The sequence below is a fragment of the Paroedura picta genome, chromosome 1, assembly GCF_049243985.1.
Source record: "Paroedura picta isolate Pp20150507F chromosome 1, Ppicta_v3.0, whole genome shotgun sequence".
NCBI lineage: Eukaryota > Metazoa > Chordata > Lepidosauria > Squamata > Gekkonidae > Paroedura > Paroedura picta.
Window position 1 is genome coordinate 202,967,757 of NC_135369.1, and position 13,256 is coordinate 202,981,012.

Genomic DNA, 13,256 nt, shown 5'->3' on the forward strand with positions numbered 1-13,256 from the left:
CCCCGGATGGGCGTATCCACAGCTCTGCTTCCCAACAATATTCTGCACGATCATGCCACTTTTGAGAGTTCTTGAAGCCTGAAGAATGCTTCAGGGGTTTCTCTATGGCAGGGGTAGTCAAACTGCGGCCCTCCAGATGTCCATGGACTACAATTCCCAGGAGCCCTTGCCAGCATTCGCCAGCGAATGCTGGCAAGGGCTCCTGGGAATTGTAGTCCATGGACATCTGGAGGGCCGCAGTTTGACTATCCCTGCTCTATGGTAAAAAGATTTGAGAAATTTTAGCCTAGCTGAACAGAACACACCAACAGCAAGCAGGTATTACATATGTTTTATTTGTGAAGGGTTTTTAGGGTTTTTTTTTTTTTTGGAATGTCTGCATATCCTTTCCACTTGCCATTACACAATATTCATTTAAGACAGTATTACGGAGACCTCGTTATCGTTAAAAGTCTTCATAGCAGCGACTTTCAAAAAGATTTTTCCCGTTAAATCAAGTCATTGCACTTGGTCATTTTATTGCTACAGCAAATAACAAAAGGCCATTCAGTAATCAATACTTTTAACCGATTGTCCTCTCCTTCCCGGGTGCTAAATGCTTCAGGGGCAGGCACAGCATTGTATTCCAGCAACTTCTCCATTTCTCTTCTACTGTACATCCTTGATCACAGCGAAGAGCACAGAGAAAACTTTCTTTCATTACGTTCAGTTAGTTGCTTTGCTTTGTGATCAGGCTTAAGGTGAAGAGGCAGTACCTCAACTAGTCGGCATCAAAAAGAAACCAAGTTCTCCGCTCATCCAAAACGGGACAGTCGGAAGCCATAGGCTTTATTTCTGATGCAGTGGAATAACTGAAGGATTAGTATCAGATGATTGTTTACAAAATAGCTTCGTCATCCAGAGATACGTTTGGTTATTACTGAAATGACTATTAACATAAATTGGCAGCGGCGGTCAATCTTTCTGGATCGGACTCGTCAGATATGCAAAGTTAGTGTGGCAAACAGACCAAAGGGGCATGCTCTTAAATTTAATTTTCGAGTCGCAGATTTCTGCCAGGATCTTCGGCAGATGAACACAGAACTGGACTTGCAAACAAATAATAAGTCATCACTTCTGTCAAATCAAGGGAAGAAAAGGGGACAAGTGAGTATATTTTTCTGCTGATCATATTCTAATGAAATGGCAACAAGAGTTCACTACAAAAACAGATGATGTACAGAACTTGGGGAGCCATTCTTGTTTTAATTTGGCCAATCAACAAACCATCTGTTAAATATTGTGTTTTCTCGCCAAACAATTGAACGAGAGCAACGAGGGAGGGACAAGAGGATGAAGTTAAACCTTGGGGGGAATGCACAGCTTCAGTCACCCGCATATTTCCAGCCAGCGTCTCCCCTCCACGTGGAATAAGTGGGCAGTGCTGGAGACAGAGAATGACTATTTGTACTGCATGCAATACCTTCCCAAAAAAGTTGTTTCTTTATCTGTCGTAGTACTCTGGAGGGCATATAATACCCATAAGTAGGTTATGTTTAACAACCAATGGTATCCAATGAGTGGGCATCCGTGGAATCACATCTGGATATTGCGCCTATGTGGGCTGGTTGCAGAAAATTCCAGGGGTCACAGGCAAGGTGCTCACCTCCCTCTTCAGTTGTTTTTCCTGCCTCTGAGCCACCTGATAAGCAATGGGCCGAGTCATTCTGGCCTTCTGGACTCTTGTGAGAACTCTCAAACAACAGATCCAGGCCAGTCAATGGAAGAGTAGGAGGGAGGGATGAGGGACTGCACAGAAGACTGCTCAATGAACACCAGTTACATAAGCGCAACGCCGGTTTCATCATTGTAGTCTTTGCACAATTCCACATGGGAGATCTAAAAATTCACTTACCGAGTAGATGATGGGTAGATTTGAGGCAGAAAGCCATGATGCTTCAGGTGTCAACTCTGGGATGAACAGTATACACAGGACTTCTTTGCCCAGTTCTGCCTTCCACATTAGTTAATGCCTTAAAAGTGGCACAAGACCACATTTTAAATCCATGTATTTCCTCAAGCGGAATGTGTCTGAGGATGCCAGAACCCCAGTGGGGTGAACATGCATCTGTAGGGGACACAGTCTCAGAGTTTGTAACATAATGATTCAATCCAAGATACAGATTACTTTACAGTCTGCCATCCCTTCAGAGCAGATTCAAAGATGGTTTCTTTGTAAATAAAACTTGCTTGATGACTGAAAATGGAGAACAAGTACTTCTGTCAACAGGTAGAGGACAGTGGGCTGGCAATATTATACTGGTTAATGCGGAAGTGACACCTTCCACTTTGCTCTCTGTGATTTCAAAGAACATAATTCAAAGACGCCTAGAAGCACATAATTCACTAACCATGTGTGCAGGTCATGAAGGAATTTTTAAAACTCTTATGAGCAACAACAAATTGCATGTGGGCAGAATCTAGAGTGCCTTGGTATTAATCTGGCTACAACCTCCATTGGGGAAATGATGTTCTAAAAGGCAGAGATATATCCATTCATGCCTTTAAGGACATTTTTTTTAATTCCTTCGAAGCAAAGATCAATTTACCATTTAAAGTTTAAGGGCAAGGCGTAACAGATTAACTTTACTGAAGGTATTGGGCCATCTAACATTACAAATAACTGAAAATATCGAGTCCAGAGTTTGTGGTGGCCATTCCATTGTGGTGGTCTTTCCAACAGGAGTTTCAGAAGCAGCATCTATCATAATGTTCTCCATGGCTTTATGAAAGACGGCAGTGATGCTCAGACCAGCCATGGTGATAGCCTTCTACTGAGCAGCTCTACTTCTGGCAACTGGAATAATGGAGAACAGGACAGAGACAGGACAGGGTTGAATCTGGGTCAGGGTGGTGCTACAAGAATGCAGCAGACCTTGGTTTTCTGATTATTGCACAGGATGATAGTTTATGAAGGAATGGGAGTTAACCCATGGAATTCCAGCATCTCCCGGGGAGATTACAGAGCTGCAGTTATAGAGAATTTCAAGAATTTTGTACTGAAGCCAGTCACAAAAGGGCCTATTTATTGGAAAAGCCACACTTTAATGATAGGATCCATTATGGGGTACAGTTCCATGAACTCGGGTAAGTGATGAGTTTGCTGAGGCGTTGCATGTTCCCGAGGTCTGGAATGCTTGGGAGAGTGTGGTCCTCTGGTGAATGCACCCAATTCCAATTTTCTGGTGTTTCATGGCAGATAAGAAGTGGGTTCTCCCCCCCCCCAAAAAAAAAAACATGTTTAAACAGAACACGGCAGTGGTGTTGTCTATGTTAAAAATGAAATGAACAAAACAAATCAATTTATTGCACAGACCCACGCTGGAGAAGTCTTCAGCAACTGCTGGCTGGTAAAGCCCTTTTCCAGAGGGTAGATTTTAGGCAGAAGGCCTTGATGTTTCAGGTGTTACTCTTCTAGGCTCCAGGTGATGAACAACCATAACCTCTTTTACCAAAACAGACAAGGCACAGACGGACAAAAGTCTTAAATCTTTACGCCATCTTTTCCCTCAGCACCTCAGAGCGTTTGTAAAGGGGGCTTTTGGGAACAACAGTGGGAACAGGAGAATGAAAGCAAAATTTCCTACACACCCCTCACTTTTTTCGAAGTTAGCAAAATCTGAAGCTCTCTCTTCTTGTACTGGCAAAGAGGACCAAGGACCAAGAGCCTTCTTGCCTTCCTCCCATGACCCAGAGGATAGGAAAATCCGTTGAAGAGGGAGTTGAGCACCTCAAGTTCTGTTAAGTTCCGGAAAATTCCGCGACTGGTTCCCTCTATGGGGTCATGCAGAAACCAGGATGAGGAATTCCTCTGCGACTTGCTGAATGCCATAATGACCTTGCGGTGCCGCTTTTATTTCAAGGTGGTATTTAGTTGCCTGCAGAAGACCAAAAGCCACGACCATTTTGTTGACGTAAGCATTCCTTTTCTTTTTTCTTTTTTTCAAAGCTGGGATTTCCGCCAGGGAAAAAAACTTAAAAATTGTAAGAGTCTTTAGTGTTTTGTTACGAATTACAAAAATCACATAAATTATAATCTCAAGGATGTTTGCAGACCATATGCTGCAATGCCTAGGCACATCAGGTTGAATGATAAGATCTTTGCAATATTATGCCTGGATTTCCTTGTGGTTTTACATTTTCCTCTTCCTATGGGTATTCATGGTGATTCCATTTTACGTTCCTCTAGTGGAACATATAGTGCAAGTGTTCCTCTCAGTTAAAAGACATTGGGATTAGGACTGGGGTGGGGGTGGGAATTGCTTTCTACTGACAACTCAGCTGCAACATAGCACCAATTTCCCAGTATCACCCTGAAGTATAAAACAGTATATTATTAATACTTTCACTGCAGACAGGCACAACAGTGTAACCCCTGGGTAGGAATGCAAAAAAATTTAAAAATATATATATACAAACATCATATTCCCTTCCGCATGGCAGCAAAAGTAGTGACTATTATGGGCCACAGGGCTCTATCGATAGACTATTTTACAGATTATTTTTGCAAAGGTATTTTACCGTATAGTACAGATCTATTAAAAATTAGACTACAGGCATCAATAAAAATTTATTAAGAACACGCCCCCTCCCCTTTCACCCCTCTCCTTTTTATACAGATTCAGTAGTATTTCAAGCAAACCGAGAAACAGAAAGGTCTGCGATTCCAGCACAGTTAAGATATAAGGCCTCTTCTTATATTGGCAAGAAACAAATGACCCCCCCCAAACAAACAAACAAACAAAAAAAGAAAGAAAAGGTCATCCGTTTTCTTCTCTTAGCTCATTGAATATACAATTTATATCCGTTTATTCGTTTTTAAAAAATATTGGAATGCTAGCATTCATTGGTTTGGAGGAGGAAGATCAACTTCATTCTGAGTTCCTGGCATGTCAAGGATCACCAGTCCAAGGGGGATTTCATGTCGTCAAGACGGCTTTCTTGAGCTTTTCTATTTCTGCCTGCGGGTGACACACGGAACGGGCTGTTGAAGGAAATCAGGGAACGGCTTCGCCGCCTACATTTTTATTCCGTCCCCTCCCCCCCACTTTTAAAAGGCATCTGTTTGCAACGCAAGCCTGCTTTGATATTCAATAATACTTATGCTATGACAGCTCTGCCCCAAATTGATGATCGCTGAATGTATGTCGTTCACTGCCCTGAGTCTGCTCCGCCAGAGAGCGGTCTATAAATTTAAATGAATAAATCAGGAGTAGTCAAACTGCGGCCCTCCAGATGTCCATGGACTACAATTCCCAGGAGCCCCTGCCAGCATTCGCTGGCAGGGGCTCCTGGGAATTGTAGTCCATGGACATCTGGAGGGCCGCAGTTTGACTACTCCTGGAATAAATGAACCTGTCCATTTCCCAGATATGCACATATATGCTCCCCAGAGAGCACTGTGCTTTGCTAGCTCGAATTTGTTGGCAATCCCTGGCCCTAGTTCACCTGGTCTTGCTCAGAGTCAGGGCCTTTTCTGCCCTGGCCCCAACCTGGTGGAAGGAGTTGCCAGTTGAAATCTGGGCCCCGATGGAGCTGTCCAAGTTCCACAGGTCCTGCTTAACTGCACTCTTCCGCCAATCTTATGGCTGAGGCCATGGCTATCTGAAACTGTAATGGGCCTCCCCTTTCTACTTGGCTCCTCCCCCCACTTTATTTTATACCAGTCCGGGCAGCCAGTGGAGAGGGTATAAGAGGGTGAGGGAAGGGGAACTGGGTTTACCTGGTTGCTGGGGGTATATGCGTGAAGCCCTCCGTGTTAGCAACATCATCAAGTAAAGAATGTAACAAGCAAAGGATGTACTTCCCGATTAACTACGAAACAGCTCCTGATTCTAAGCTACGGTACTGTCTTCACGCCTCTTACTCTTCCACATTACCTCTAGGCTATTTCGCATCTGCTTCTCTTCCTCCAGGTCTTTTTTCAATCTTTCCAGTTCTTTCCTTTAAAAATTAAAAAGGCAGACCTAGTTAATAAATGTCATGTGACAAAGACAGTCCTTAACGCAAAGGAAGATAATTCACAGAATACAAGCTATATTTGGACCTAAAGTGGGGGGGGGGGAGGAAAAGCCATAGGAAGGTGATTGACTTGGAGGGAGATGGAAATGGCTTTCCGAGTCCCTCTCTCCTCCTCCCCACACATTAAGACAGGCTCTTCATGCAACCCTTTCTTTAGACATGTGAACTGCCGGAATCATGCCTGGATGCACACGTACGAGGCACAAACTCGGCAAAGCAGCCTAGCGGCAATTCTGCTGTCACAATAACTTATTTTTCTAGGTGGCCAGAAAGCGATATTGTTGGAATACTTGGGCCATATTCCTAGGTCAGACTGCCCTAACGGCTCAAAGCAGCAGCAGACGTCATGGGCCCCCGGTGTGGGCAAAGCGAGAAAGCAATTAACAAGCTGAGGCTTCTTTATCCTTTCAAAGTAATACGAGCCATTTATTATAGGAACTGCCTCTTGAGACAGGAGAGTGGAGAGCCAGAGTTCTAGCCTAATTCAGCTAGCTGGGAAAAAGAGAGATGCAGGCATGCATCTTGCTCTCATGTGGCCAAGATGGAGAGCTGGTTCTTATATGCTGCTTTTCTCTACCTGAAGGAGGCTCAAAGTGGCTTACAGTCGCCTTCCCATTCCTCTCCCCACAACAGACACCCTGTGGGGTGGGTGAGGCTGAGAGAGCCCTGATATCACTGCCCGGTCAGAACAGCTTTATCAGTGCCGTGGTGAGCCCAAGGTCACCCAGCTGGTTGCATGTGGGGGAGCGGGGAATCAAACCTGGCATGCCAGATTAGAAGTCCAACACTCCTAACCACTACACCAAAAGGAGGCCGTGGCTGAGAGGGGCAAAAAACAAAAAAGAGGAAGTAAGTTTGGTTCCTAAGAGTATCTGTATCATCAAAAGCATAGCCATAAAGCAGAGATACTTGAGAGGATGCTAGGGTAATTATCATCATCCTCTCTATTTTTAGAACCTGCACTTCCCACGCTCAGGGTGACTAATGACAATTTAATAAATAAAACCTTAAAATCAATATACATACAATAAAACCATTCTGCTTCTGCAGCGCCCAACTAATTCAGGTTTGGATGGGGGGGGGGGCGTCTTTACACAATCCATTTTCAATTCATGGCAGTGAGGCCAGCATTTCTGTCCAGGCCCCGACCTTATGCCTGGTGGAACAGCTCATCTCGCAGGCCCTGCGGAACTGGTTAAGGTCCTGCAGGGCCCTGATTTCTCCTGGCAGAGCATTTCACCAGACTGGTCCTGACCAATTCAACTACCTTCAGATTGAGGATCCTCAGTAAGTTTTGGTCCGATGATCTTAATGACTGTTGGTGGGCGTAAGGGGAAAGGCAGCTTTGGCAGGGGTAGTCAAACTGCGGCCCTCCAGATGTCCATGGACTACAATTCCCATGAGCCCCTGCCAGCATTCGCTGGCAGGGGCTCATGGGAAATGTAGTCCATGGAGGGCCGCAGTCTGGAGGACTGCAGTTTGACCACACAAGGCAACGTCCTCCACATCCAGCAAGTATTGTGTGAGCTGATTCTGATCAGCCAAGACGGATTTTATAAAGCATCTGAAACCGGACAATTAAAAACAACCTTTCAATTCCAACCAGAGGTGTGTGAACATCTTCAAACCAAAGCACTGTGAGCAAGTTGACTCACAAACAGCCTGGCCCTCGCCTGTCTATTAAAGGTCTGATGAACCAACCCTTGCTCAAAGCTCGGGTGAGAAAGGGGGAACTGGAACTTACCCGTGTTCTTTTTTCAGTGTTTCTACAACAGTCAAAAGCTCCAAGATCTGAGCCTTGAGCTCTTCTACCGAAGGCTTTTCCCCTTCTTCTGCTTCCTGTTTAAGCTTTGGCTCCCCGGAGGAATGACCGTGTCCAACGGCAATGGGTGGAGAAGACAAAAGTGTCGAAGTAAATATGGATGGCTGAAAGAGAGGAAAGGGAGGTTATGCCCAAAGAACATCATGCCAACTGAAGGCCAAGGAAACGGCTCGGTGGCTGGCATCCAACCCATGCATACCAAGCTTCAAAATACTGAGTATAATGGAATCGGGCCATGCAGGCCATCTAGACCAACCTCCTGCTCAATGCAGGATCAGCCCCCATGAGAAGTCTCCATCCAGCGGCTGCCTGAAGACCACTAGTGAGGGGGAGTTCACCACCTTCTTTGGCAGCCAATTCCACTGCTGAACTACTCAGACTGTGAACATTTTTCCTGATATCTAGCTGGTACCATTCTGCACATAGTTTAAGCCTATTACTGCGGGTCCTCTCCTTTGCTGCCAACAGGAACCTTTCCCTGCCCTCCTCTCAGTGACACCCTTTCAACTACTTCAAGAGAGACATCCTGTCCCCTTTCAACGCCTCTTCTCCTGGCTGAACCTCCCCAAGCCCCTCAGCCTTTCCCCGTAGGGCTTGGTCCCCAGGACCCGGATCATCCTCAACGTTCTCCTTTGCACCCTCTCAATTTTGTCCATGTTCTTTTTGAAGGGAGGCTTCCCAACAGCACACAAGACTCTAGGTGTGGTCTGACTAATGTGGTATACAGTGGGACTATGACTTGTGATTTTGACGTGTTGCCTCTGTTGATACAGCCACTGCATTTGTCTTCCTTACTAAACACACTGTCTGCTCATATTTAGCTTGCAGTCCCACAAGTACCCTAAGACAGGGGTAGTCAAACTGCGGCCCTCCAGATGTCCGTGGACTACAATTCCCATGAGCCCCTGCCAGCGAATGCTGGCAGGAGCTCATGGGAACTGTAGTCCATGGACATCTGGAGAGCTGCAGTTTGACTACCCCTGCCCTAAAATCATGTTCACACTCACTGCTCCCATAAGATATGCATGCTTCTCATTTACGTGACTCCAATGCAGACTTCTCTTTGTTCTTAGGAAGTTGACCAAAACTTTACAGAAGGATGGCTATTTAAAACATACCATGAATTGATCTAATACAGAAGGCAGCTGTGCTGTTTTGCAGTAGAACAGCTAGATTCAAGTCATGTAGCACCTTAGGAATCTGCAACTTTGGGTGGGGTGGTGGTGGTAGAAGCGTCAAGAATCAGATCTGATGGAGGGAATTTTGACTCTTCTACAGCTTATACCCCAAAACTCTTATTGGTCTCTACGGCACAACTGGACTTGGATCTAGCTCATGGGGGCTCTTACAGGGGAAAGCCAGGCTCCTTTCCGAGGTCTCACAAGTATTGAAATCATCCATTCTGCTCACCCGTTCTCCACCAATTATAAGCCGCCTTCTTCCCTTTAATTAACAATACGCTCCATTGACTTGGGGCCTTGAGCCAAACCATAAAATACATTTAAAGTGCGGATCACGTCAGAAACATTCACACATAATAAATAAAAAAGCATTATATTGCTAACGAAACAGCATTAAAAGAGACCAAACCCTCCCAAGCTGTCACATGGATGCACGGCAGAAGGGAGTCTCACAGATCTCATGAGACAAAAGTCTGGCTGCAGCTCACATCCCCCCAGGGTTCACCTACAACATAGTTCCGTCAACCTTCTGGAAAACCCTTTTCTTTCGGTTTACGGTTGAGAACACGCACTCTGAATTCACCCTCGGCCCAGGACAGGTCTGTAAATGAAAATTCTGGGAGGGGTGGAATCCTTTTTTGACTTTCAGTACCTTAAAGTGGGTTTAAAATGTTTCTCAGGCCAAAATTCTGCAAGATTGTGCCCCTTCTGGGGTTTCTCGAATCCTGAAGAATATTTCTGGGGTTTTTCAACACTAAGAAAGTTGGGAAAGTTCTAGAGGAACTCTACTTTGGGTTGCAAAAAGAAAAATCAATTTGAAAAGTTCTCTCCTTTTATGTGTGGGAGGGAAAATGTCTTTCCAGAGCTCAAGTGTGCTAGGACCTTGATCAGCCAGGTACCTTCCTCACTGTGATAAAATGCCCTTGGTTGGGGCCAGTGAATTGTTAGCATCTATCAACCCCTGATCAGAGCTCCCCATCAGAAATGCCTCAAGGAGAACATCTGGCATGAGCTGGACTTAATCTGTCCGGACAGCTGCTTAGCGATATATTTTAAAACCTTTCTTTAGAGGTGGTAAATTGTATATTTAAATGGGAATAATTTTATTATTGATGTATTTTTGTATTGTATGGTCCGATTATAACGTTCACCGCCCTGAGCCGTCTAAACCAGGGGTAGTCAACCTGTGGTCCTCCAGATGTTCATGGCAAATGCTGGCAGGGGCTCATGGGTATTGTAGTCCATGAACATCTGGAGGACCACAGGTTGACTACCCCTGGTCTAAACTCAGGAGGGCGGTGTATCAATTCAATAAATAATAATAATAATAAAACGGGGACGCTGTAGCATCTCTGTATCCATCTTGTAATTTCATCTCACATACACAGGCACAGCACTGTTTGTGTCTTCGGCCGCCAAAGCAGCTGTTCCAGCCCAAAGCAGCCAGCGCCATGGCACTGGGGGGGAGGGGTGGTGCCGGTGCCAGCGCAACAGTTGGTGCCCGCACACAGGCGCAGAACTCTGCGCCTGCGTGCCAGCACTGACTGGCACACCGGCACTGGTGCCACCCCTCCGCACCGGCTGCTTCAGGCTGGAATGGCTGCTTCGGCGGCCAAAGTGCAAAACCCTAACACAATCAATCTATCAATCCACCCACCCACCCACCCATCCATCACATTTATATATCGCCCTCCCCAAAGGCTCAGGGCGGTTTACATGGAACTGAGAACTATTCAAAGAACCATAGAATCATAGAATCATAGAGTTGGAAGGGGCCATACAGGCCATCTAGTCCAACCCCCTGCTCAACGCAGGATCAGCCCAAATAACTATAACATTAATATTCCTAACTGATGATAACAGGGTAACAGAACAACATTAAACAGTAACAATACAAACAGGTCCAGGAGCAGAATGCCTTGATGGATTTCTGGGGGGCCCTGCAGATATTGTTGGTTGTGCCTGGCCGCATCCAAATGCCTGGCGGAAGAGCTCCTTTTTGCAGACCCTGTTTCAGCTGTTCTGAACAGCAGCCAAGCCTAAGACTCCTGTTACATGCAACTTTAGCGATGTTGCATCCTACCTTTTTAACGTCAGATGGCTTTAGTTTGGCACTTTCTTCCTCCTCTTTATGCAGCTTCAAGCTTTTTTCGATGCTTGAATTCTGAGGTGTCTGGGAGGAAGGAAAACCACGTCATTTGTCAGGGATAGCAAACAGTGGTTTCTGAACAGCACATCTGCCATCTACCAGCACGTTTCTTTTAAAGACTAACTGTGAAGCTCCTCATTCCTTAGACCTTTTTAAAACAGCCTCATAGATGGTCTCAAAGGAAGTACACCTCCTGATATTTAAAGGGACCCCCATATACCTCCAGAAAGGATTCATTGTGTGGCCAAATGTTAGACTGAAAGTGCCCAATATTCTAGCTAGCTTGGTGTAGTGGTTAGGAGCACTGATTTCTAATCCGGTGAGCTGGATTTGATTCTGCACTCCCCCACATGCAACCAGCTGGGTAACCTTGGGCTCCCCACAGCACTGATAAAGCTGTTCTGACTGAGCAGTGATATCAGGGCTCTCTCAGTCTCACCCACCTCACAGGGTGTCGTTGTGGGGAGAGGAAAGGGAAGGCGACAGCTGATAAAAAAATGACTCAGGTCCTAGCCCTGGGTCTGGACCCATGCTGTTTCAAAAGCCGGCTCAAAAATTCTATCCTTGGAAGAGACTGTCTTGCCCCTGAACCCCTGAGAAGGAAGATTCAAAAATGAGATACATTTTTCATTCTCCAGTGCTCCGGGGTAGGGCGGTTTCCACTTCTTGGACACAGAAAAATAGTGTTCCCTGGGGAGGGAAGAGACTCAGCTTTTAGACTGACAAGGCATACTTCAACACAGTGGTCCCCAACCTTTCTGAGGCTGGGGACCTGCAGGGCATCAGGCCGCGGCCGCACGGGCCACGCCCGCGCATCGGGCTGCAGCCACAGGCCCCGCCAGCACATCGGGCCGCGCCCGCGCAATGTGCGGGCACAGCCCGCATGGGCCAGCCCGGCCCTGATTCCCTCTCCCCGCCCTCCCGCAGTAAGAAGCTTCCCAGGCCACAAGCTTGCGGCCTGGGAAGTTTTTTACTGCGGGGAGGCGGGGAGAGGGAGCCGCGGCCCGGCGCCATGGCCTTCACGGCCCGGCACCGGGCAGCGGCCCGCAGGTTGGGGACCACTGCTGTAACCCCCCCCCCTTTTTTAAAGCAGCCTCTACAGAGGCTAAACAAAAGTAGAGCCCAATAGCACCTTTAAGACCAACAAAGATTTACACAAGGCGTGAGCTTTCAAGTGCATGCACAGAGTGCAACATAGAACAACAGAATAATGTGGAGAACATTAAATTAACACATACTGATAGCCCTCCTCTGCACGTTGCTGGCCAAGGCAGCCAAACTGAGCCAAAGTGCACGACCCTATTTGTCACTGCCTGCCTCTGCATGACAACCCAGGACCCTTCCTTGGTGCTCTCCTGCCCCAGTAGCAACAAGGGCCCATCTTGCTTGGCTTCCAAGATATGATGAGATCGGGCTTGCCTGGCCTATGGGTTGACCTGAGTCACCTGCTGGCTAGCTATGATGCTGCTTTATGAAACAAAGAGCTTTAAATGTCGACGCTACAAGCCACTTGGAGGGCCTTTTAGTAGAAAAGCGGCATTTCATAGAAACAAACCCAAATGAAGATACCGACAAAAGACTGCGCACAAAACATTTCTCACGTGGAAACTGGACCACAGTCTGTAGACTCACAGAATTATTGCCGTTGAAGCGAGCAGGCAATCTTCTGCCAGGCATCTTTGGCCGATTTGCTGTGGGATGGGATAAATTATCTGAGGTAGCTATTATGTCGTCAAAACTTAAAAGATCTGGAAAAGAGAGAAAGAGAGAGTGTGTAAAAATACTTAAAAGCTCAAAGGACTTTCATGGGGAGAACTGCCAGACTTTATTTTGAGATTATGTTAACCAAGATAGCAACGATAAAAACCTCCACACACGTTAGAAGGTTTCTATAATGCTGTGGAAGATGGGAGATCGGTGTCTACTGCTTACTAATAACCTTGAAAGAGATTCCATTCAAGACCATAAAAACTTGGAGCAAGATGGCCATGTTTCTACAGCAGATATGGAGCAGAATATGTTCTATGATCTGTTGAGTGGTTTC

At 46.2% G+C, this 13,256-nt stretch overlaps 1 protein-coding gene across 9 annotated transcripts in view; it reads right to left on the minus strand.

Moving 5' to 3' along the window:
* Positions 1-315: 315 nt before the first annotated feature.
* Positions 316-13,256, minus strand: part of CD2AP (CD2 associated protein) — a 101,563-nt gene continuing 88,622 nt past the window's right edge. For all 9 annotated transcript variants that reach the window (XM_077317442.1, XM_077317480.1, XM_077317471.1 and 6 more), the window contains 5 exons: positions 12,845-12,960; positions 11,147-11,236; positions 7,805-7,986; positions 5,919-5,982; positions 316-5,000 (listed from right to left, as the gene is read on the minus strand). In XM_077317442.1, the coding sequence (XP_077173557.1) occupies positions 4,959-5,000; positions 5,919-5,982; positions 7,805-7,986; positions 11,147-11,236; positions 12,845-12,960 (494 nt within the window). In that variant the 3' untranslated portion in view covers positions 316-4,958. The remainder of the gene's footprint in view (positions 5,001-5,918; positions 5,983-7,804; positions 7,987-11,146; positions 11,237-12,844; positions 12,961-13,256) is intronic.